The sequence below is a fragment of the Sarcophilus harrisii genome, chromosome 4 (genome assembly GCF_902635505.1).
Source record: "Sarcophilus harrisii chromosome 4, mSarHar1.11, whole genome shotgun sequence".
Classification (NCBI taxonomy): domain Eukaryota; kingdom Metazoa; phylum Chordata; class Mammalia; order Dasyuromorphia; family Dasyuridae; genus Sarcophilus; species Sarcophilus harrisii.
In genome coordinates this window covers 10803332-10826982 of record NC_045429.1, presented here as the reverse complement: position 1 = coordinate 10826982, position 23651 = coordinate 10803332, and the positions used below count along the sequence as shown (strand labels likewise).

The 23651-nt window shown below is 45.8% G+C and overlaps 1 protein-coding gene across 3 annotated transcripts in view; it reads left to right on the top strand.

The window, feature by feature from the left end:
- PDE4B (phosphodiesterase 4B) overlaps positions 1–18478 on the top strand; it is a 632040-nt gene extending 613562 nt beyond the window's left edge. For all 3 annotated transcript variants that reach the window (XM_031968952.1, XM_031968953.1, XM_031968954.1), the window contains 8 exons: positions 4340–4521; positions 6203–6301; positions 6450–6614; positions 8864–8963; positions 11022–11176; positions 11295–11417; positions 12394–12576; positions 16280–18478. In XM_031968952.1, the coding sequence (XP_031824812.1) occupies positions 4340–4521; positions 6203–6301; positions 6450–6614; positions 8864–8963; positions 11022–11176; positions 11295–11417; positions 12394–12576; positions 16280–16645 (1373 nt within the window). In that variant the 3' untranslated portion in view covers positions 16646–18478. The remainder of the gene's footprint in view (positions 1–4339; positions 4522–6202; positions 6302–6449; positions 6615–8863; positions 8964–11021; positions 11177–11294; positions 11418–12393; positions 12577–16279) is intronic.
- Positions 18479–23651: the final 5173 nt, after the last annotated feature.

The following is a 23651-nucleotide window of genomic DNA, read 5'->3' as shown; positions in this document are numbered from 1 at the left end:
GGCCAGTCAGCATCACTGCCCGGCCGCTGCTGCCTCTCAGCTGGCTCCTCTCGCTGCTGAGAGCATGTGTCAGGAGCTAACCCTCCCCCCCCCCCCGGGTGGGATTGCCCAGGAGCAGGAGCTGGACCCAAAGGCTTCCCTGTGACCCCCATCCAAGGCCTTCCCTGTGACCCTCACCCAAGATCTTCCGGGTGACTCCCACCCAAGGTCTTTCCTGCGACCCCCACCCAAGATCTTCCATGTGACCCCCACCGGTCCCTGGGCCATGATTTGGGTGCCCATGAGGCACACAAGTTGTGGAGAGCGTGAATCTGTCAAGAGGCCACTTTGGGGCCAAGTTTCTTAGGCCTTCAGTTACATCCTCGGGTGTGTCCCCCAAAGGGCTTGGCTGGGCTCTCACAGGCAGATTTCTGCTGGCTCGTGTCTCCCTCAGCCACTCCACGTGCCAGTGGGCCCTCACGCTCGCAGACCTGCATCAGCGCCTCCCTGGGCTTGGCACAGCAGCCCTGTGTTAAGGCAATGGGCATTTTCCTCTATACCTCAGGGAACTATGGGGAGAAGAGAGAATGGGGGAGGAAAAAAGGGGGAGGGAGAGGGAGAGAGAAGGAGAGAAAGAGAGAGACACAGAGACAGACAGAGAGAGAGAGAGACAGAGGGAGAAAGAGAGAGGGAGGGAGGGAGGGAAGGAGGGAGGGAAGGAAAAGGAGAGTGACAGGAGAGAGGGAGGAAGATCCCAGTTTCTCCATCAATAGGAAAGGTCACGCTTCCTCAGCTCCCAGAGAATCCATCTGCAACCACTCCTGCTGCTCGGGTCCAGGCGGGCATTGCCCTGCAGCAGAGGGGGACGGGGCAGATTGACAAATGCTTTTTCCAGAGGATTTTGGAAGATGCAGCTTGGTTGCTTCTCAGGCTCTCGGTCAGAAATCCCAGAGGGCTTTGTCTGAGAACAAAGGAAAAGGAAGGGGGCCTTGTCCTTCTGTCCCCAGATCCTCTCCCCCACCCCTGCTCTGACCTTTGAAGGAAGGCGTCCTCCACCTAAGCACCCTTTCCTTTCCACAACTTTCAGCCCTCCATCCTTTTCATGAATTCCATTAGCCTTCTCTCTCCCTCCCAGAACCCTCTTAGTCAGGGGGCCAGTGACAATGTGGTCACCATGTCCAGTCCCTAACCCTCTTTAGCTTGCTCAGGAGAGATCTCAGAGGATAACAGGTGCCCGGGCAGTGTGTCCCCATCTTGCCAAGGCTGAGGGCTGGCCCCAAGCCTGGCCTGTGACACACACACAGATGCTCCCCATCCCTGCCCGACACACGCCCATGGGAGCACGTGTATGTGTGTGTGTGTGTGTGTGTGTGTGTGTGTGTGTGAGAGAGAGAGAGAGAGAGAGAATGTGTGTGTATGCATGTGTGTGAGTGTGCGTGAGTGTATGTAAGTGTGAGTGTGTATATGTGTGTGTGCATGTGTGTGTGAAAGTGTGTGCATGAGTGTATGTAAGTGTGTGTGTGTATGAGTATATGTGAGTGTGTGTGTGAGTATATGTAAGTATGTATGAATGTGTGAGTAGGTGTATGAGTGAGTGAGTGAGTGAGTGTGTGTGTGAGTGTGTGAATGTGTGTTGTGCAAACCTCCTAGGGCTGTGTAAATAGAGCTGTTATGACACCAGCTGCCACTCCACTAGCGACCCAAGTGCAAATGAGAAAACATCTCCCAAGCAAGAAGTGCTATGTAATGCAGCTATTGTTGCTGTAATCACGTTAGCTCTCCCGTGGGTGGTGGTGAGGCTCCCATGGAACCGCTGTGGCTAACGTGTTCCTCCAGGTCTGCCCTGTTAGAGAGAGGCTCGTTCTGGGAATAACCAGGTGTTCCAGCGCACCTTGTCCTTCTCCCGGTAGATAGCTGGGTCCCCGAGGGCAGGACCCGGGTCATGGCCCATCGCTTGGTGTGATCAGTGTTAGGGGATCACTTCAGTTCAGCCAAAGATTCCAAAGGCTGTCGGTGGGAAAATAACCCCAGAGACTGGGCTGAACGAGTGGGCTTCGTAGTGAGAGGCCTTCAGGGCTTCATTGGGAGCCAGTTTTCTCTTGGTTGGTTAGTTTTTAATCTGACTCAGAGCTGCTTGCGAAAGGGAGCCTTTCTGCTCATTCCCACCCCAGCAATGAAGATTCTACTGCTGGGTTCACTCTTCAAATGAGATAACAGGGTACAGAGCCCATAGTCTGGGGGTTCATAGCTGGGAGTCGAGACAGGACATTGTGATAATCGCATTTCAGTGGAATCAGTTTCCTCTGTGATGCTATAGATTTTGTTTTGTGAATTTAAAAGCATGATTTTGACAAGGGCTCCGTTGGCTTTGCCGGGCTGTCGGCCATCCAGACTCAGAACTTTTGATCTAGTCCTGAGCTCAGACAAAGCCATGGACTCACCGAGGGTCCCAAAGCCAGGGTCAGAAGGGGTATTGTCAGTCCAGCCCTCGTTCATCCCCCTGAGTCAGGCTTTTCTATTTTATTTGATTTGAGCTTTGCACACACACACACACACGCACACACACACACACACACACACACGTCCCCCGCTGATGGGAGGAAATTCAGAATAGGGAAACCCATCAGTTGTCCCATTGACCACACAAGAGAAACACCCATTAGTGTCAAATTGGCGCCCTGGCCACTGAAGAATGGCTCTCTCCTTTATTGTGATGTTCCAGGCACAGCGGTAGAGCAGCTCAATTACCCGCAATTGTAGGAATCTTTAATTAAGCCCAGGAAGAAGCTGCCGGTGCCGAGGTTCCCCTGGAGACACACATATCTACACAAGCACAGGATGGCCTAAGATGCTCTAACCAGCTCATGAAAAATGATGCTCGTGAAACACAGAAGCGATAGTCCCCCCTACCACTACCCACCCACCCCCAGATTAGTGCAGCCATCATTTTTTTTATGCAGTAAAGGGAAAAGGGAAAACAAAAAACCAATTGCTAAAATGGAGAAAGGACTGGATTTGAAAGATGGGACCTAAGTTCTGGGCTCTTGCTGAGGGGACACATTCATATATAAGATCTGGAAAACTTCACTTAGTCACAGTTCTTTTGTCCTTCCTAAGGGGATTAAAGTTGATCATTTCTAAGGTTCTGAGGAGCTTTAGATCTGACTTCAAAATGTATACTTGGATTGGATTTAGGGACCCCCATATTAATTGAATTAGAGAGTGAGCATGTATTAAGTACCTGTCATGCCTCAGATACTGTGCTAGGTATTAGGGCTTCTGAGAACAAACCAAATCATACCTGCTCTCATATGGCTTTTATTTTATCAGATAAACAATATGCACATTGTATATTTTAATGATTTTGAATCATACCGAGGATGGTGTTCTATAGAATACAACCTTGGATGTATATGTGTGTGTATAACATGCATACACAAATGTGTCTTACAACATTGGTTATTTATATTACATGTAATGCATTACTAGATGTCATATACTATTGTGTTGTATATATTGTTACATTCAATATATGTATATTCTTATATGTAATACTGTTTTATGTGTAATATATAATTATTATATGTAAAGATATATATATTATTGAAGTGATGGAATCCTATAATTAACCAGTTGTGTTTCCTAACCTACCATTACCAAGCCACAAAAAATAAAGACCAAAAAAACTTGTAAAGTCAATGAATGCCAAAGTTGAAAGGGGTAGATGAGACTATATCACTTCTTCTAGATGGCTCATTTTATGATGAGGAAGCCAACGCTAAGAAAAGTAAAATTACTTGTCCAAGGTCATGAGAGATAGTAAGCAATTCTATGAGGTTCTTAGAGCTCATCCAGTCCATTCAGCCTATCTGACAGGTGAGGAAAGTGAACTCCAGATTGGTTAAGTGACTGGTACGAAGTCACACAGATGGTCCATGTTATTCATCTATTTCTTTAATCCATGCTTGTTGGGTTCTTTTGGAAAGATTTGCCTTCTCCTATTTTCCTTTATCTTAATTTCATCCATGGAGGACTTGCGGTGGATTTTATACCTTTCCTCATTCTCCTAATATGCAAGTTGTCCATTTTTAATGGACATTAAAAACAATTCTCCACTTAAAACCCAGTTCCATGCAGTGGAATCTCTTTAGAAACACCTGCTGTACATAGTGAGCAAGCCCTTCCTTATGGCCCAAAGGCCATTTTTTACTTTTCCAAAGTCTCCACTTGTTCCCACTGTGCGAGGAGTGTTCTCTCCTCGCTTTGCCCAGCGTGGAAATAGCACAGGACTAGGCTTTCTTCTGCCCTGCCCTGCACCAATGGTGGGCTGAGAATGTGCCTCCCCTTCTCTCCTTTGCAGACAAGCAGAATGAGGTGGAGATCCCATCTCCCACTCAGAAAGACCGGGAGAAGAAGAAGAAAGAGCAGCAGGTCATGACCCAGATCAGTGGGGTGAAAAAGCTGATGCACAGCTCCAGTCTGAACAATACCAGCATCTCGCGCTTCGGGGTCAAGACGGAGAAGGAAGATCACCTGGCAAAAGTACGTGCGAGCCGGGGCGTCGGGCTGTCTGTGCTTTGCAGAGTCTAGATAAGCTCTAGATGTGAATGGAAGCTTGAGATGATATGAATGAAAGCTCTAGATATGAATGTAAGCTCCAGCTGTGAATGTAAGCTCTAGATGTGAATGGAATCTCTAGCTATGGATGGAAAGTCTAGCTGTGAATGCAAACTCTAGATATGAATGCAGATATGAATGCAAGCTCTAGATATGAAGGCAAGCAGGATCTAGATGTGAATGGAACTTCTAGATATTAATGCAAGCTCTAGATGTGAATGGAAGCTCTAAATGTGAATGGAAGCTCTAGCTGTGAATGCAAGTTCTAGATATGAATGAAACTTCTAGATGTTCATGCAAGCTCTAGATATGAATACAAGCTCTAGGTGTAAATGGAAGCTCTAGATATGAGTGAATACTCTATATATGAATGTAAGTTCTAGATATGAATGGAAGTTCATCTTAGGGAGCCATCTGGAGTAAAGGGAGAGACTTTTTACAAATCAGAGCCAATGTGGGAATTTTATTTGCTTGACTATGAATATTTGTTATAAAGTGTCTATTTTTTTCCTTGGAGGGGTGGGATTGAAAAGGAGAAAAATATGTTTTATTAATTGAACCTTAACTTAAATTAATCTAGCATAATCACCTGTAGTTAGCTAAACTTTGTCTAATGACCTGGAGTAGGGGTGAAACCAACACCGTCTTCCCCCAAACTAAGAAAAGTGAGCTCATTTTCTCCTACTTAAAAACTACATGACCTAATTCATTCTTCTGGGCCTCCATTTGCTCATATTCCAAATGGAAGGATTCATAGCATTTAGACCTGTAAGGAACTTTAGTCCTTTAATTCAGTCCTCTTCCTGAAAGGTAAGGGGAAAGGGTGGGGATGATAATAACCTTCTCAAAGTCCCATAATAGTTAAGAACAAAACTAGGATTTGAACCCAGGACTTCTGATTGCTGGTCAGAATTATCTGTTGAACTGGTTGTCTCCCATCATGCTTTCTGATGCTAACATTCTAGTCTCCAAAATGAAACCTTACTGAATCAGGCGTGTCCTGGGTAACATTCTGAAGCTCAGACCTCAGAACCGAATATTTCTCCCAGTTCTTCCCATCAGACCCAGTGACTCTAATTTGCAAGACATAGTCATTGTATGTCACAATGTGTATGTCACCCTCTGAAGATGAGGGATCGAGGTTGACTTCATATCCTGACGGCCGGTGGATCCATCTTTGCTGCTTTTAGCTGCTCTCCTCAAATGTCAGGGGAACCTCCCCAAGCTATTTCTAACACTGCTGCTACAGTCCTATAGTAACAGGCTCTTAAGTCAAAGGACATGGGTTCAAATCCACCTTTCATAATCCCTACTCGTGCAACCAACTAAAATGAATAGGGTCAAAGAAACTGATGGAGAGTTGGAGTGGGGAAAACAGAAATAGAGGAAAGCTAAAGTCATGGGAGGTCAAGTAAATAAAACTGAATAGACACTGATTTCCTTAGAGGGAAGGACTCACAAAACCGTGTGAAAATAAGATTTGAAGTAAGGAAATTTCATTGCTGACACTGACATTTCACGGTTACTTTTCAAGGAACAGTTTTTTGTTGCTGTTGTTGTTTAATGAAAAAAAAAATCTCATTAATGGCTTTATCATTGATTTTAGGAGCTGGAAGACCTGAATAAATGGGGTCTCAACATCTTCAAGGTAGCTGGATATTCTCACAACAGGCCCTTGACGTGTATCATGTATGCCATATTCCAGGTGAATAAACAGGGGGCTGGAGGAGACTCCATTGCATGGCTTTTTTATTTTCCCCCCATCCCAGTAACTTTTCCAGTCGCCTACTCTATTTGTAGGTGAGCATTCACCATCATCCCCTTACTTGTGTTTTTATCATTTTCTTGAACAGGAAAGAGACCTTCTAAAGACGTTCAAGATCTCTTCTGACACCTTTGTAACCTACATGATGACTCTAGAAGATCATTACCATTCCGATGTGGCTTATCATAACAGCCTCCATGCTGCCGACGTGGCCCAGTCAACCCATGTTCTTCTTTCCACCCCGGCCTTAGATGTGAGTTCCTTGTGCTTTTCCCTCTCCCTTAGAAAGAGGCTCTGCAGAATTTAAGTAGGTTGCCCATGGGTTCCTCAATCTGGCAATGCTAGAAGCTTATTAGCAATCATACCTTTAATCAGTTCCTAAGGTATCACCTTTAACTAGGTTATTTTTAAAATAATGGAGCCCTGTACAATGGTCATAGGTCATACTTCAGTTTCTCTTCTCGCAAAATAAATGTTATTTAATGAATCACACGTGAGATATAGAGAGATTTTGATTGGAAACTGACACAATTTAGTGTGGAAAGAACTGTAATGGCCATTTTGCCAATGAGAAAACTAAGGCTCAGAGCAGTTACAAGGATATTCCAAAGAACTACAGAGTCAGGATTTGAAAACATGTTCTTGACTTTCTGTGCTGATTCTCAGATCTATCACTCCACAAAGCTCAGGAAACTTCTGTCCCCTTAAAGGTGCATTCAAAGACCTGGACTCTAGCCCCAATTCTACCTGTATTTAGAACAAAAATCTCCCTCCAAACCTCAGTTTCCCAATCTCTAGAAGGATGAAATCAGATCAAATGGTCCCTGAAGTCTCTTCATGTTCTCACCCTGGTGGACTCTATTATTCAGCCTGCCCACCATGAGGTTAAATAAATTAGCTTGGTGGGTGAGACAGCACCTGTCTATCTGTGTTCCTGATGGTAAGGCACTGACATTCTAGCTGAAAAGAGAGATCCGGTGTCTGCAAAACCATTAAAGAACAATAAAGGGCTAATAATGAGAGAAGGAAGAAGTTGGAGAAAGGGGAGAGCAGTGGAGCTTCATAGGAAGAGGTGCAATGCCCCCTTAGAAGCCCCCAGATTCTGAGATCTAACAATCGTGGAGTTTCAGCGTCTTGAAAGAAATCTCCATTTCCCTATCTCTTCTCAGTGACTCAGTTGCTCTGAGAAGCCTCAGAATCCTGGAAGGACTCCCAGGGCTGCCTTCTTAGGAACCTTAGGTTTTACCCTCAGTATCCAATTAATATGGAATGAGCGAGTGAAGGAATGAGCGCCTCTGTGGGACACGCTCTGAGCTTTAACACAGAAAAAAAGGTTTCCTCTCCATTGGGACTAGAATCTGGCCCCCCTTCCCCACCAGAAACTCTCAGAGGGCCCGGTGCGCCCCTTGCAGTGTCCTGCTTTGCTTGTGGGCCTGTCGGAGCACGTACCGCACCAGCCACACGCCATATATACATAAATCATCCCGGCAGTGTGGCAATAGCTGCCAAGCCCCAGCCTGTAGGCCGGAGTGGGGAAACACTTTGGCTTCAGGCCCTCTTGGGTCAGGGATTGAAAGCGCCTTCTGCTAATGGACACTTGAGGTACTTTGGGTTGAGAGGGATGGTTTTTGTTCAGGCTTCTTGTTTAAAAAAAGCCATTCCCTCTCTAAGGATGAATAAATTATCCTGACATGTATACAATCTCCCCATGATAATTCCGTGAGGCAGAATTATCTATTCTCTTCATTTTCCAAATGGAGAAACTGAGGCACTTTGGGGTGTGAGTCAGATCACAGTAGGGAAGCCCTGGGAGACATTTATCCCCTGTCTGGTCCTGGGCAATCATTCAGCTGAACTTCAATTGTTTGGAGGTTTTTTTCCTAACTCTAAATCTGTGATTTAAAATGGACAGAACAACAAGGGAGAAGAATAACTGAGGCTCAGTTAAGTAAACAGGCTGCCCCTAAGAGGTTCTAGATATCTCTCTAGAACAGGCAGAGAGTCTGAGCTCAAAGCTTTTTCCCACCATTTTTCTACCATTTACTGTGCACCGCTTGGACAAAGAACCCTAGCTCTCTTGTTTTTTCATCTGTAGAACTGAACTTCCAGATCCGTTTTCCTGCCACTTAGCCCATAATTGCCTCATCTGTAAAATGGGAGTAGAATGGATAAGATCTCTTCCAGCCCCAGATCTATAATCCCAAGCAGATTAGGGAGGACCTCTTGTCCAGCTGCCAAAGGGAATCCCTGTATGAGTACAAGCTGAACTGGATGGATGAGGAAATTTTCCCGCCTCGAATTTCTGGAATTCTGTGCTTTGTTTGTGATGACCCAGAGTCGATTTCAGCATTGGGGTTTAAAATCCAGCTTTGTCCTGATGTTAGGTCCGAGACTTTTCCATTGGATCACGCTGCCTCTCTAATTAAAACAAGCTTTCTATGTTTTTTTCCCTTATTGGGCCAAAGAGTTCTGGGATGAAACCTTCTTTCTTTTGCTCCCTAGGCTGTCTTCACGGATTTGGAAATCCTGGCTGCCATCTTTGCCGCCGCGATCCATGATGTTGACCATCCGGGGGTCTCCAATCAGTTCCTCATCAACACAAGTGAGTTCACTTCTTGGACTGTGATTCGAGGCGACTCCATGACTAATAGCATTTTCCCCAGTCTATTGTTTTCATTTGAGATAGAGACAAGTATAAATAATGAGGTAATTCTTCCATTGAACTGGGCACCGGTCAAGCTCTTCCCTGGATGTTGCGTGCAGCTCTGACTCTATAGTTTTACAAGCTGAAGGGTGAGCTTGGAGCAGGTTCAGGTGGAAAATAAGACTAAGGAGGAAAAAAGAAAGGAAACATGATGATTCAGGATGGGAGAAGGGAAGACTGAGGATTAATTTGATAATAGTCTGCAGGAGTGTGCCGAGCTCTTACAAAGAGATTTTCTGACTCAGGCTTGTTTATCTCTCCCGGGGACTAGACAGTGTTTGAGAGCTGAAAAAAATTCCTGAACTTCCAGTAAAGCAAAAGAATCAGTTGCTGATAAAAGTCATTACTAAGAATCACAGAGATTCTGTATCAATGATGTGGGAAGGTCTGAAGCAAGGGAAATGACTGCAGTGACCTTGGTATGCCCTTCCAGTTGCTGATTCTGTAGCCCAGCCCAACATTCTGGTTGTCTTTTCCCTTGTTTTTCTGTCTGTGTTAAATGGTAGATTTAGAGCTAGGAAAAAACCTTTAAACAATTGAAGTTCAGATGAGAGATTGCCCAGGACTATACAGGTGATAAATGTCTCCCAGGGCTTCCCCACTGCGGGTCCTTAGTTCTGACTCCTATGGGCAATAGTTTCTCATCTTTAATATGGCAATAAGGCTCCAGTCTTCACTATGTCCACTCTGTGACTTTCGTGTGTCTTTTGTTAGAGACTCAACTTTAGATTGGGTTTCTCAAGAAAAGCAATTATCTGAAAACAAATAAACAAACAAACAAATAAGGAAAAAAAGAAAAGAAGAAAAAAAGTAATTATCTGACAGTGGAGACGATTAGCATCGTGCTGATTATAGTTTAATGGAGACATTATTTCATCCCTTCCATGTTTCATATCCCTAGTTGCAATCAAGAGAGAGTTCAGGTCTTTGGTTCTTGTAAGGCCCTACCTCTGCGTGGGAACCTACCTTTGGACGCTACCTGTTGGGGCTGGTTAGAACAAGCTGCAATCCTCCAATGGGCCCTGTGGCTAATTTACCAGAGAAAACAGTTTTTTTCCCACATTGGGCGTCTGCTCAGCCAGCCACGTGACACGCTATTCAGTTCAGCACCTACTGTGCGCTAAGCATGGTGGATATAAAAGAAACAGCCCCTGACTTCCAGGGAGTTTATTTTAGGAATTCTGTAGTGTTGGAGAAATCGCTTGACCTCTTTGACCATGAAGCTAATAATGCTGTTGTGGCTAAATTGCTTTGTAAACTCTCAGGGACAATCATTCATTCAGTCAACAAGCACATATTAATCACCTACTGTGTTCTAAGCACTACTATACAAAGAGTTTCTTAAGAAATTAATAGTCGAATGTAAGTAGATGGTAGGATTATAGCATTTGAAGATAATCAGAAGGGAGAAGACTTTTCTAGATGCTAATTGAATTAATGAATCAAATGAGTGAGATAGAAAGATCTGAGTTCAGATTCTACCTCAGACATTTACTACCATTTGACCCTGGATAAATTATTTATACTATTTCTCAGCCTGTTTCCATTTCCATAAGAAAGAAGGACAACATGTCCTACCTCCCAAAGTAGTTCGAAAGGGCAAATGAAATAACGCATATGAAGTGCTTTGCAGGTCAGACTTTCAAACACTCCATTATATCTTTTCATGGCTCATTGTATCTTGGATTTAGAGCTGAAAGATCCAAGTGTCCCTAGTGCCCAAATAATGGTGGACAAGCTGGAGGAAATATTGATATTTTTTGTGGCCTGAAGGAATGGCCTCTCATTGGTGATCATGGGTTAAACTGGACTATTGCTAAGGTCCCGTCTCCTTCTCAAATTCTGGGATTCTGGGATTATTACTTACGAAGGAGAAGACTTTACACTTTTATTGTAGATTATTGCTTTTGTACTTTTTTTTAATGGGAAATCACTTTTTCCCTTCATTCCTCCTAGATTCCGAGCTCGCTCTGATGTATAACGATGAGTCTGTTTTGGAAAACCACCACCTGGCTGTGGGTTTCAAGCTGCTCCAGGAAGAGCACTGTGACATTTTCCAGAACCTGACCAAGAAGCAGCGCCAGACCCTCAGGAAGATGGTGATCGACATGGTGAGGACTCCTCGCCTTGGCCACCTGCTCTGCTGCCCTTGGGAGCAGGAAGGTCTGGGGGCTGGGGGAGCGCCAGTTGGGTCCACCTAGACGTTTACTTCTCCCTTTTGGGCCGCAGGTTTTGGCAACGGATATGTCCAAGCACATGGGCCTTTTGGCAGACCTGAAAACGATGGTGGAAACTAAAAAAGTGACCAGCTCTGGCGTCCTCCTTCTGGACAACTACACGGATCGGATCCAGGTACGATCTGGGCTAAATGCTTCTGGATGATATGGCACCGAAAAACCCACTTGGGGAGGGACATGGGATTTCGGAAGTGGAAGCACCTGTACCCCTCCTTTCACTGAGGAAACCCACGGACCCTTTCCAGTGGTCACACAGGCAGGAAGAATCAGAGAAGGGATAGAAGGAAGAAGAGGAGAGATTGGAATAAGAAGTACTAACAGGACACACAGGTTGCACTTTTATATATACAAGAGGGATAGAAAGTTGACCTTTTCACCAGAAAGAGCTGGATTCAAGTCCTGCTTCTGAAACATCATAACTTGGTGACTCTGGACCTAAAACTTCAACTTTTAGGCAGCTAAGAAATCACCTTTTATCAGTAGAAGGATTCATCTTGAGATCCCTGTTTTAGTAACATCCAAGTAAACCTATAATTGGTATTAGCTCTATTTCTTCTATTTCAAAGAGCCTCCTCCTTTATATAAATATATTATATATATATATATATAATATGCTTATTTATGTTATATGTATATAATATATTTATATATATATTAAAACATATAGTAAAACCTTGTACCCATAGCCCATGAGTGTCTGCCAGTCACAGAAAGCTCTGGTAAATATAAATCCTTTGACATTTGTTGAGTCTGTTTGGGTCACCCCAAAGGTGAGCGGCTTTTTCATTCTGTAGAGGGTGGGGGGAAGGATCGACATCTGCCCTTAAGAGTGTACCTGTTCCTAAGAAAGAAGGGGCTCACATCCTCTAAGATTCCAGCACCTATTTCTCTGGGACCCCAAACCAAGCTTTGGCCTTAACCAGCAGCCGGAGAGCCTGAGCCATGTCTGGTGGAAACATCCCTCAGTCATCCCACAGCCCAAATATTCTTGGGGTCTGTAAGCAGAACGAGTGCTCCAGCGGGAGCCCGGGGAGAGCAGAACGAGATAGTTCTTTTATATTGAAGGTTTTTTCTGAATTTGATCGCTTTAGGTCCTCCGCAACATGGTACATTGTGCCGACCTGAGCAACCCCACCAAGTCTTTGGAATTATACCGGCAATGGACAGATCGCATCATGGAGGAATTCTTCCAACAGGGAGACAAGGAGCGAGAGAGGGGGATGGAGATCAGCCCCATGTGTGACAAACACACGGCCTCGGTGGAAAAATCCCAGGTACTGACAGGGGCTCGATAAGATTTTTTTTGTGAGTTTTAATAGTTTTCCTTGGAGCTTGAGACCTTTTGATCGTTCCTTCCCTTTCCCTTTTCTAAACAATAATTCCTATAGAAGTCACTTACCTTCTCTTTTCCATCATGATGATGACTCACTGGACGTCTCCATTTCCCTTATTCTTTTAACGGGCCAAAGGAAATCATCCAAGTCAGGTTCCATGAATCCCCTTGCTGTTTGTCATCTTAAAATTCCATTTGGTTCAACCGATTGTAGTTTTAAGCTTCTCCTGGCTGTGTCTTTTGCCATTTTCTTTACTCATAGAATTATAGATTTAGAACTAAAAGGGACCATATAGGTTATCAGCACAATACCTTCCTTTTACAGATGAGGAAACTGAGGCACTGTAGGGCTAAATTCATGATTATCCAGACTTCCTGCCTCAAAGTTCAGCACTCTCTCAACTACCTCACCTAACTGTCTGTCTCCTCACCTTGAGCTTCTTTTCCTTCAGTTTATTTTTTATGCCTCCCTCACCCACAGAATCCAATCCTCTCCCTGCCCAGAATAGCTCTGGAATTCTCATTCCAGGCTCAGATGCTTGGTCCTCTGCAGAACCAATCTCACTTTCTGCCTTTTGTGAGCAGACCAACATTTCCCAGCAGCCTCAGCATCTAGACACATGCTGATGACCACTTGCCACGGGTCAAACATTCCTATGCCAGGGGCAGCCACGAAGCCAGTCAGAAGCCCTTGGGCCAGCTGAGAACACAGCAGAATTTTTGCAAGATGACAAATGGTCAGAGCCAGCTGGCCCTTTGGGGGAATACGTCCAAGAGTTAGTGAACATCTGCATTGGAAAAAGTGACTGGATTTCTCTGGTGTTGATTTCTGTCCACTTTGGGAAACATTTGGCTAGCCCCAAATTAAAATCTGCTCTAAGATTTCGGACTACTATGCTATATACTATAACTGTATCTAACATAAGCAACTATGACCTCATGGCATTTTTAAGTCAATTAACGTATGGAAATTATAAGTGATCTATAGTTATACCTTTATATTTATGGTGATACATGTATATGTGTATATTTCACATATATGACACATATGTGCCCATATACATGCATAGGTGATGAGCAAGGCTGTTTATAACTCCCTTGATGCTCAAAAACCCTCTCATCTCCTCAGTGATGGAAGAATTACGATCTCCACTGGCTAGAAGAGGGTCTACTCCAGTGAAAGAAAAGATCTTTAAAATACTGGACTGTGGACGGGCAGAAGGCACAGGATATGGAAGGAGGATATTGAAATGAGGAAGGTCATCCTTCATATCCCGTCCCTGACACATGTGGCTCAGTGTCCAGGGGCCAGTTATTAGAACTCTTCCCATCCTCCAGCTTCCCCCACCCAACCAGAGAACTAGGTGTCACCCTCAATGACAGAGGATGTTGCTGATCTGTATTGGTGAACAAAATTTCCACACTGAAACTTAACAAGGATGAAAAAAATCATAGATTTAGACCCTTCCCTCAAAAAAAGGAAGATATAAGTAATGAAGAATTGAAATCCCATTATGAAAAATAGTATCATGTGTCGGGATAATGGGTTTGTGTTTTAGGATGTTTTACACATTCTCAAAACAGTCCTATGTAAGGATTATTAATTAGCAAGGACTGTTAATCCCTATTTGATGGATCAAGAAGGCAACATGGTTAAATTGGCTTCCCAGAGTCATTCCTCTAGTCAGGGCTGGATCTGTGGCTGGGTCTCTTGGGCAGACACTTGTATTTGTTAGCAGGGACTGCAGATCCAGCGCTATTCCCAAAACCCGACTCCCCCCACACAAGCTCCCCTTCCTCAGGCTCATTATCCCTTATATCTCCATCCCCGAAAGTGATAGTTCTGGGGCCTTCCTGAAGAAGGTCTTAAGCTGTTTTCAGTCCCGTCCGTCCCTCCCTGATCCAATTTGAAGTTTTCTCAGCAGTTACTAGAGTAGTTGGCCATTTCCTTCTCCAGCTAATTTTACAGATGAGGAAACTGAGGCAGACAGGGTGATTTCCCCACGGTCACACAGCTAGTAAGTGTCTGGGGTCAGATCTGGACTCATGAAGGGAACGCTTTCTGATTCCAAGGCCAGAGTTCTATCTGGCTGCCCCCAAGTTAAACAGGACCCAGGCAGAAAAATAAAGAGGAGTGACTCTGGAGAGTTCTCTAGCTTTTCTTGAAATCATTTGGGATCCTGGAAAACCCCCCACAGATGTCATTTTTAAAGTTCTTTAAGCGTATCCCCCAAAAGTAATGTCAGAGGCAAGTGTGTGGGAGAGGAGAAAGGGAGAAGGAAGCGGGCTGGGCCTGGGTGACTTATCTACCATCAGCCTTCCTTAACCACTGAAAATGGGACAGCCCAGGCAGCCGGCACCGTGGGCGGGCTCTCCAGGGGCCAGCCGGTCACTTCTCGTGCCAGGGGGTCCCCTACGGCCCTGCTCTTATTCCCTGGAAAACCTTGAGTCAGACTGACCCGAATGTGTCGACAGTTGGCCAGAAGTGCCTGAGAGCCGGGCCTCCCCCACAGCCCCGGTGGAAATGTTGTCTCACAGGAGAACGTCCCCGGCCCCTCCTCTCCCCAGCCCCGTTACAGGGGAATTCCATTCCCTCCCTCCTTTCCCCGGCCTATTCTTTCTCTCTCCCCGAGCTTCCTGTTTGTCAGACAGCACCAGGGTCAGGTCCGGGCCGCGGCTGGCCCAGGGAGGATGCGAGCGCCCGGGCTGCAGCCGCGCGTTTCTCCGCGGGAGCCCCACAAAAGGAACCGCCGCATTGTTTGGCGTCTTCCCTTCTTTCCCCCGGTGGAAATGCGTGTGTGCTCATAAAGCCAAAACAATGACACACGTGTCCACAGGGGCAAGATTTGTTTGCGTTGTGGCTGGATGTGTTCTTGCCAAGCCCGAGGCAAAGGCCACAGAATCCGAGAAAGTCGGGAGGATTCTGGGACCTCCCCAGTGGGTCAGAAAATCCCTGGTAGGTAGTGCCAGGATGGCCTGGCTTGGGGATGGATTCATGTAGACTTGCGGAACACAGCATGATGGAAGGAGATAGAATCAGAGAGCGTGGATTGGAATCCACTTACTAATTCTGTCAAGTTAGGGATGAACTGCCTTGTTCCAGGCTGCCTATCCTTGTGCTCCGGCTCTGTTCCCCAGACCTGACTCCCCCCTCAAGCTTCCCTCCCTCAGGCTCATTATCCCTCATACTACCATCCCCAAAAGTGATAGTGCTGGGGGCTTCCTGAAGAAGGACTTAGGCTGTCCTCAGTCCTGTCTGACCCACCATGATCCAATGTGGAGTTTTCTCAGCCAGAGAGGAGAGCCCAGGTTGATGATTCCTAAAACCCAGATCTGGCCAGCTTGTGGGCTGCACCCCCTTCCCGGGATGCCCTCTCCTAGCTGCCTTCAGGCTCAGCCCCAGTGTCTCCTCCTCCATGGGGTCCTTTCTGATTTTCAGACTCCCCCTGCCCTCCTTGGAATTACTGACCTTTCCTTGAAAGGGCCATTTCATCCTTGTCTTTGTGGCTCCCGAGGCTGGCCCAGTGATTGGACCACAGTGGTACTCAATACATGCGCATCAGCTGGGAGTCCCCTTATAGCGTTAGAGAAGGAATAAGGTTGCTTCCCCACCAGAACAAACGTGCAACCTTTTCTCCCCCCAGGTGGGCTTCATCGACTACATCGTCCACCCGCTGTGGGAGACCTGGGCCGACCTGGTGCAGCCCGACGCCCAGGACATCCTGGACACCTTGGAAGACAACCGGAACTGGTACCAGAGCATGATCCCACAGAGCCCCTCGCCGCCCCTCGAGGAGCAGAACAGAGACTGCCAGGGGCTGATGGAGAAGTTCCAGTTCGAACTGACCTTGGAAGAGGAGGACTCGGAGGCTCCCGACAAGGAAGGGGAGAGCGGCGGCTACTTCGGGAGCACAAAGACTCTGTGTGTGATCGACCCCGAGCACCGGGCGTCTCCGGAGGAGGCGGACGCGGAGACGGAGGCGGGGGACGCGTCCCCCGTGGACACATAATGCCCGCAGCCGGCGCTCTCGCTGGGGCGAGACGAACGTTCAGTCCTTCATGAGCATGCCGGCGGTCCGGGAGGGCCAGCCTGGGCTCCGGGTCCGAGGCCTTCTTCCGACGAAGGCCAAATGACCTTTGCGGCGAGTTCCTTGAGATTGGAGCCAGAGGGAAGAGCGTGAGGGAATGGCTGGCTGCTCGGGAACCTCGTGAGATGGCTTGGGTTGGCGTCTCGGGAAGCGGAAACTCTGGTCCTCTCGGGAAGGGGCCGGGACTGCCGCCGGCGGTCCGGGACACCCGCGACGACGCTCAGAGAACTTTTTGTTTTTCCTGCACTCGACTTCGGAAACCTGTCCCGTTAGCGGGCCAGGCCTGACTGACCAAGAGCGCTTTGTGACCCTGCCCCTGTCCTGTCTGCAGACCCGTGTGCCTTTTTTGTACAACGTTTTCACGTCTTTGAAATGCCTGTTGAATACCTAGAGTTTAGTAGCAACTTCTGTGCAGAACCAAGTGTTTTGAGGATTTCTGTACACTTTTTCGAGTCTTTCTGAAAAGGAAAACCCAGCTTCCTTCTTGCACAGGCAATATCTTTCACCTTCTTGTCGTTTCTTTGACAAACGAGAGAGGAAGGATATTGTTCTTCCCCACCTCCTCTTGCCCCTGCCCCGTCCCCGTCCCCGGGCACCCCTGCTTTCTGCTTGCCTGCTTGCCTTCCACTGAGCTTGCCCACAGAATAAACTTCACAAGCTGGGAGTCGGGTGGGTGGGGAAGGGCTCCTTGTTCTCCTGCAGGACCGCGGAGGTCCGGGCTCCATTTGGCGTGAGAAGGCCCCGTTGGCCGTGGCCCCTTGCCCGCAAAAGCTGCACGCTCTCCCTTCCATTCTCCCCCCTGCTCCTTCTCGTCCATGGTTAGTTCGCCTCGCCATCTTTCTCTCGCACTGTCCTGGGCTCTAACACCCTCATTACTGTTTATAACAGTGTATTTATTACTTAATGTATATAGTGTAATGTTTTGTAAGTTATTAATTTATATAACTTAACATTGCCCGCCAATGGCGGGGTTCATGAAATTTGTGTAGAAAGCTCTACCTAAGAGCTGCACCTTTGTCACCTTTTCTATGGCATTCTGGAGAACCTGAACATAGCTCAAGAGAGACCTACGGACCCCCGGCCCCCTCCCTCCCGCCCCCGCTGACTTCTTCAAGAGAGATTTCCTCCATGTGGGGTCAGTCCCAGCTGACGGCCAAACCCCTTTCAAACACTGGTGCCAGAATGGAGCTCCGGCCCTCGCGTCGGAGCTTGAGATCGGGGGCACGGGGTGCGTCACCCCGTGCCGATTCGTGTCACCCACTAACCTACACCGCGGCTTCCGTCCCCAAAGCAACACTACGTACGTCCACACAGGCTGGTCCCCCGACACCATCCAAACTACTGAGATGCTCGAGGAAGCCGCGTCGGGGCCCGCGGGAGGAGACGCCCAAACCAGCTGCTTCGCTGCAATGTGAATTTCGATAGCAGAATGTGAACGGATGCCCTGATTGGGCTAATGTGAAGCTTCTCCGGATGAGCCGCGGGAGGCGCGTCCATCCCGCCCGGGCCTGTCTCTGCCCGCGAGCCCGCGGCCAGTCCCGGGACCCGATGGCTGGACGTACCTGCCCACCCGTGCACGGTCCGGGGGTCTGTGTGTCTGTCCCGCACTGCGTTGTTCCAGGTGGACGTTTTATTGTTTTCCAAAGTTTCTCACAATGTATGTTATGGTATTATTATAATTATTATTATATATTGTGTTCAGATGCATTCTCGAGAGATTTTTATATGAAGTAAATAAATGAAAGCATGACCCAATAGGCCTGGAACACTGATTTTTTGGGGGGACAGTTATGGAGGGGGAAGAGGGAAAATCCAGTCCATCTCTAACATGCCCTTACTCAGCAACTGTCGCGTACCGGGTGCCGCTCTTGGCAGCGGAGCACGAAGACAAAGAGATTCTTACGCTCACCTCCCTCTTAAGACCGAGCTTCCTCCGCTGGAGATGAAGATAAATTTCTGGGGAATTTATGAATTTGAGGGCAAAATGTGAATTTTCACTATAACTAGCCTCTCGCTGAAATTTAGTGGGCAGAAAGCCATTATTCTAAGAAGGGATCTTTAGCTTTCACCGGACCACCCAGGACACAAAAGCCTCCAAATTTTCATTCTCAGAGCGAGCCGACAGATGAGGCAATCCAGCCCTTAGAAAAGGGACCAAACTGCTGCTCCTTGGCCCAGAGCACAGAGCTAGGGATGATGGGTGGAAGTCAACTGGAGAATGTGACTAATAATTCGAGCATTCCCCAAGTTAAACTGTTCCCCTTTGGAAAGAGTTGGTTCCCTCCCCTTTGGAGGTCTTTAAACAAAGGTTGATGGCCGCCATGTTCGATGAGATAAGATTTGTAAAGACTTGCCTTGTTATGTAGATACAGCATTAGATAGTATGTAGAAAATAGAATCCAAGATATCCCAAAAGTCCTAGTGCTGTTTTAAGCTTTAATGCTTTAAAGCTGCAGTAAGGACTTAGAAGTGTATGTGGTGTGTGTGTGTGTGTGTGTGTGTGTGTGTGTGTGTATATGAAGATATTTATATGGAATATATATAATATATATTAAATGCATATGAATTATATGTTTATATATTTATATTAATATGCACACATACACATACACACATATAATATAGTAGAATATATTAACATGTAATGTATAGCGGATTGTTACAATATATAATACATTGCTATACACTTAAAGTGAATATAGAGTGCATTGTATGATAGATGAAATATAACACGAAATTACTTTAAAACCATATATATATGTATATACGTAGATAGTACACATATATAATTATAGATAAAGCTAATTTTTAAAATCTTCATAACAACTCCAAGTCAGGTCATACAATCATAAATGATTGAAATAATGAGCCAAAGGTCATATAGCTAGGTCATGGAGGAGGCTGTGCAATGGAAACAGGAATTAAAGCCAAGGGCAAGTGATTCAACCTTTATGGGCCTTAGTTTCCTTCTCTGAAAACAAGGACTTACAGAAGGTCTTTTGACAGAAAGTGCTCTCCACTACACCATGAAAATTTCTAGACTTTCATGGCTGACAAGAAAAAATTTTTATTAAGCAAATTGTTTAGTATATTGGTGCCTCCAAGAAAGTACCTTCTAATCAAAAAGCATTTATTAAAGTACCTACTATGTGCATGCATCAATTATGCTAAGTCCTGGGTGTATAAAGGCAAAAAAAGGTCCCCGCCTCTCACATTCTAATGGGATACAAACACAAAAGCAAGTGGCAATCTCTAGCCTCAAAGGTTTACACTCTAAAGGTGAGAAAAATAAGATAGTAGTGGTAAAAGTAGGGAAGCAGAAACTCTGAGCATCATCTTCCCCTCCCAGACTGATGATATTTTTTTTTTTATTGAACTTGGCCATTTCTGGCCTCAATCCTTTCTTTCTTTCTTTCTTTCTTTTTTTTTTTGATAGTAGTTTTTATTTTCAAAATCCATGCAAAGATAGTTTTCAATATTCCTTCTTGCAAAACTTTGTGCTCCAAATTGTTCTCCCATCCTTCCCCCCACCCCCTCCCCTAGACAGCAAGTAATCCAATATATGTTAAACATGTACAATTCTTCTATACATATTTCCACAATGATCATGCTGCACAAGAAAAATCAGATCAAAAAGGGAAAAATGTGAATTAAAACATAAAGCAAGCAAACAACAACAACAAAAAAGGTACAAATGCGATGTTGTGATCCACCCTCAGTTCCCACGGTCCTCCCTCTGGGTGCAGATGGCTCTCTTCATCACAAAACCACTGGAACTGGCCTGAATCATCTCACTGTTGACAAGAGCCACGTCCATCAGAACTGATCATCGTATAATCTTGTTGTCGCTGTGTATGATGATCTCCTGGTTCTATTCACTCCACTTAGCATCAGTTTTTGCAGGATCTCAAGGCCTTTATTAAATCATGCTGCAGGTCATTTCTCATAGAACAATAACATCCCATAGCATTCCTATATCCTCACTTATTCAGTCAGTCCCCAGCTGATGGGAATCCGCCCAGTTCCCAGTTCCTTGTCTGGTCTCAATTCTTACCTAACCCTTAGTCATTTGAATGGGTGTTGCCTCAGACAAATTAAGACTAGAAAGGTCAAGGTCACCCACGGCATTCTGGGCCATTGCCAGTCACCTTGGCTTTGTCCTGCCACCAGACTCTGATGACTGGAGGAGAAAGTAATGCTGACGACTGCACAGGTCTGTCCTGCTTCATTCAAATCACAGGCAGGTGAGTCCAGACCTTCCCTGGTGATGTCATCCATCCTCTGAAAATGAAGGACTTGGCTACAACAAGGAGTATTTCCCCCCTTAGAACTGTTGTCCTGTTGATTGGGCTCCTGTTCCCAGAACCAGAGAGAGGAAAGGGATTATGGGAGGGGAGTACTTACATGTTGGCTGGATTAATGGCGGGTGTGGCTGGGTTAAGAAATATCACTTGGATTCAAGAGTCCACTAGAGGTAGTGGGCCGTGGGTTGGTGCTGGTGGACTTATCTGTCAGGATAGAAGAGCCCCAGGACTGTGGTTCCAAACCTGATATGTGTTAAGACCCTCAAGTCTAAGGGAGGAAGAGGGTGGATGGCAAGAAAAATGGCAAGAAAGGTGGAATGCAAAATCTGATATGGGATCTTAGGATACAGATTCTCAGAGCAGGAAGAACCATGTGGTTCAACCTTTATCTGAAGAAAAAACAATCTGTTGCATAAAAGGATTATAGATTTGGAGCTGAAAGGGACCATTGTGGTCATCAAGTTTCCTGCCCCCCATATTACAGGGGAAGAAATTGAGTCCCAGAGAGCCTAAATGATTTGTTCAGGGCCATCCAGTCCGTGGTTTGAACTCAAAAATTTCCTGACTTATAAGAACTGATGCAAAACGAAATCATCAGAACAAGACAAAGGAAGGAAAAATAGGAGAGAAGGAAGGAAAAATAGGAGAGAGGGAAGGAAAATGGGAGAGGGGAGAGCTATAGACCTAGAGTGTGTCTGATGGGAGTTAGAATCCCACCTCAAACACTTATTTGGCTATGTGAGGCTGGACAGTTTCCTAATCCATTATCAATTAATGGATCGGCAAGGGTTAAGTGTCAGCTACTGCCCATGACTGTGCTAAGTGCTAAGGATTCATTCATTCATTACCCATTTATTAAGTGCCTACTATGTGCCAGGAGCTGCATGAGAAAGAAGTGAAAAAGTTTCTACCCTTAAGGAAGTTCCATTCTAATGAGGAAGATCAGGTATACAAAAACAAGGGGCACAGATCAGACCCAAAGTAACTTTGTGACAAGATCAGAAGCATGGCAGGAGGGACCAAGGAAAGCCCCCAGTCAGTGGGGATGCCTTCGGTAGCTCTGGGATACAGCGAGAGCATCCTGCAGTTTCTCTTCCCCCCCACACTCTCAGCACTGCAGTAAGGAAGGCTCAGCTGGGAGGCTGAGACATTCCAATAAATCCCCAAGGTCAGGGTCACCTGCCACTGTCCTACTGATAACGTGAAGCCAGAGGCAAGCTCTCTATCAGTGAGGAGCTCTGGGAGGCAATGGGTAGGGGCCGAAGTCCAGAGTAGGGAACAAAGGATCAGCAAGCCCTTTGGAAAGGATAAAGATGGAATGAATTGGGGAGGAGAGATGGATGAGAAAGAGGGAAGAGAGAGGAAGAATAAGAGACAGGAGAAGAGCAGAAAAACAGGAAGAAGAGAGAAAGAAATAGGTGAAAAGAGACGGAGAAGAGAGAGAGAAAGAAAAGGAAAGACAGAGGGAGATGAAATGGATAAGAAGAAAGAGGAAGAAAAAGGAGAGAAAGAGTGAGATGGAAAGAAATGGAGGAGATAGAGGAAAAAGAGAGCAATGGAGAAAAGGAGAGACAAAGAAAAGGAAAGATAGAAAGAAGGAGATGAAGTGAAATGGATAAGGAGAAAGAGGAAGAAAGAAAAGGAGAGAAAGAGGGAGATGGAAAGAAATAGAGAAGGAGATAGAGGAAAGAAAAGGAGAGGAATAGAGAAAAGGAGAGAAAGAAAAGGGAAAGAGACACAGAGACTGAGAGAAACACAGAGAAAGACAGAGAGGGAGTGAGAAGCCTCCTCCACACTCCCATATGGTGGCTTCAGGTCACCACGACCTCAGAGGAATGACAAAAATCAAGACTTCTTAAGGGAAAGAAAACAGGTTCCAGGATGTCCTGTTTCTGGGTGGGCAGGAAAGAGATTCTGAAAGGAAGGGGCAAAACAAGGCAGAGCCGGCTGTAGCACCAGCAGTGATGGATAGAGTCAGAGACTCTAGGTTCAGTTCCCCAGTCTCCCATTTACCACCCATGTGACCTGGAATAGGTCAATGCGATTTAACACAAGTTTATTAAGTGTCTGCTGTGAGCCAGGTCCCATGTCAGACTCTGGGGATATCAAGGCAGAAATGAAATGTTGCCCACCCTCATTCACTTGGGACAAAACCATTAAGCTCAGCTGTTGAAAGTTTCTGCCCTCAGGGAAGTTCCATTCTAATGAGGAAGGTCATGGATACATATACAACAGTGGAATGGGACCAGCATTATGACACAGATATGGTGCTGATACCTAAACCAGGTAGGGTGAAAACAGAGAAAGAAAATTACAGACCAATTTCCCTAATGAATATTGATGCAAAAATCTTAAATAAGATATTAGCAAAGAGATTACAGAAAATCCACCCAGAATAATACACTATGATCAAGTAGGATTTATACCAGGGAGGCAGGGCTGGTTCTATATTAGAAAAACTATTAGCATAATTGACTAGATCAATAACCAAATTAACAAACATCATATGATCATCTCAATAGATGCAGAAAAAGCATTTGATAAAATCCAACACCCATCCCTATAAAAACACTAGAGACTATAGGGGTAAACGAAATGAGACCAACAGAGCCTCAGAATAAACC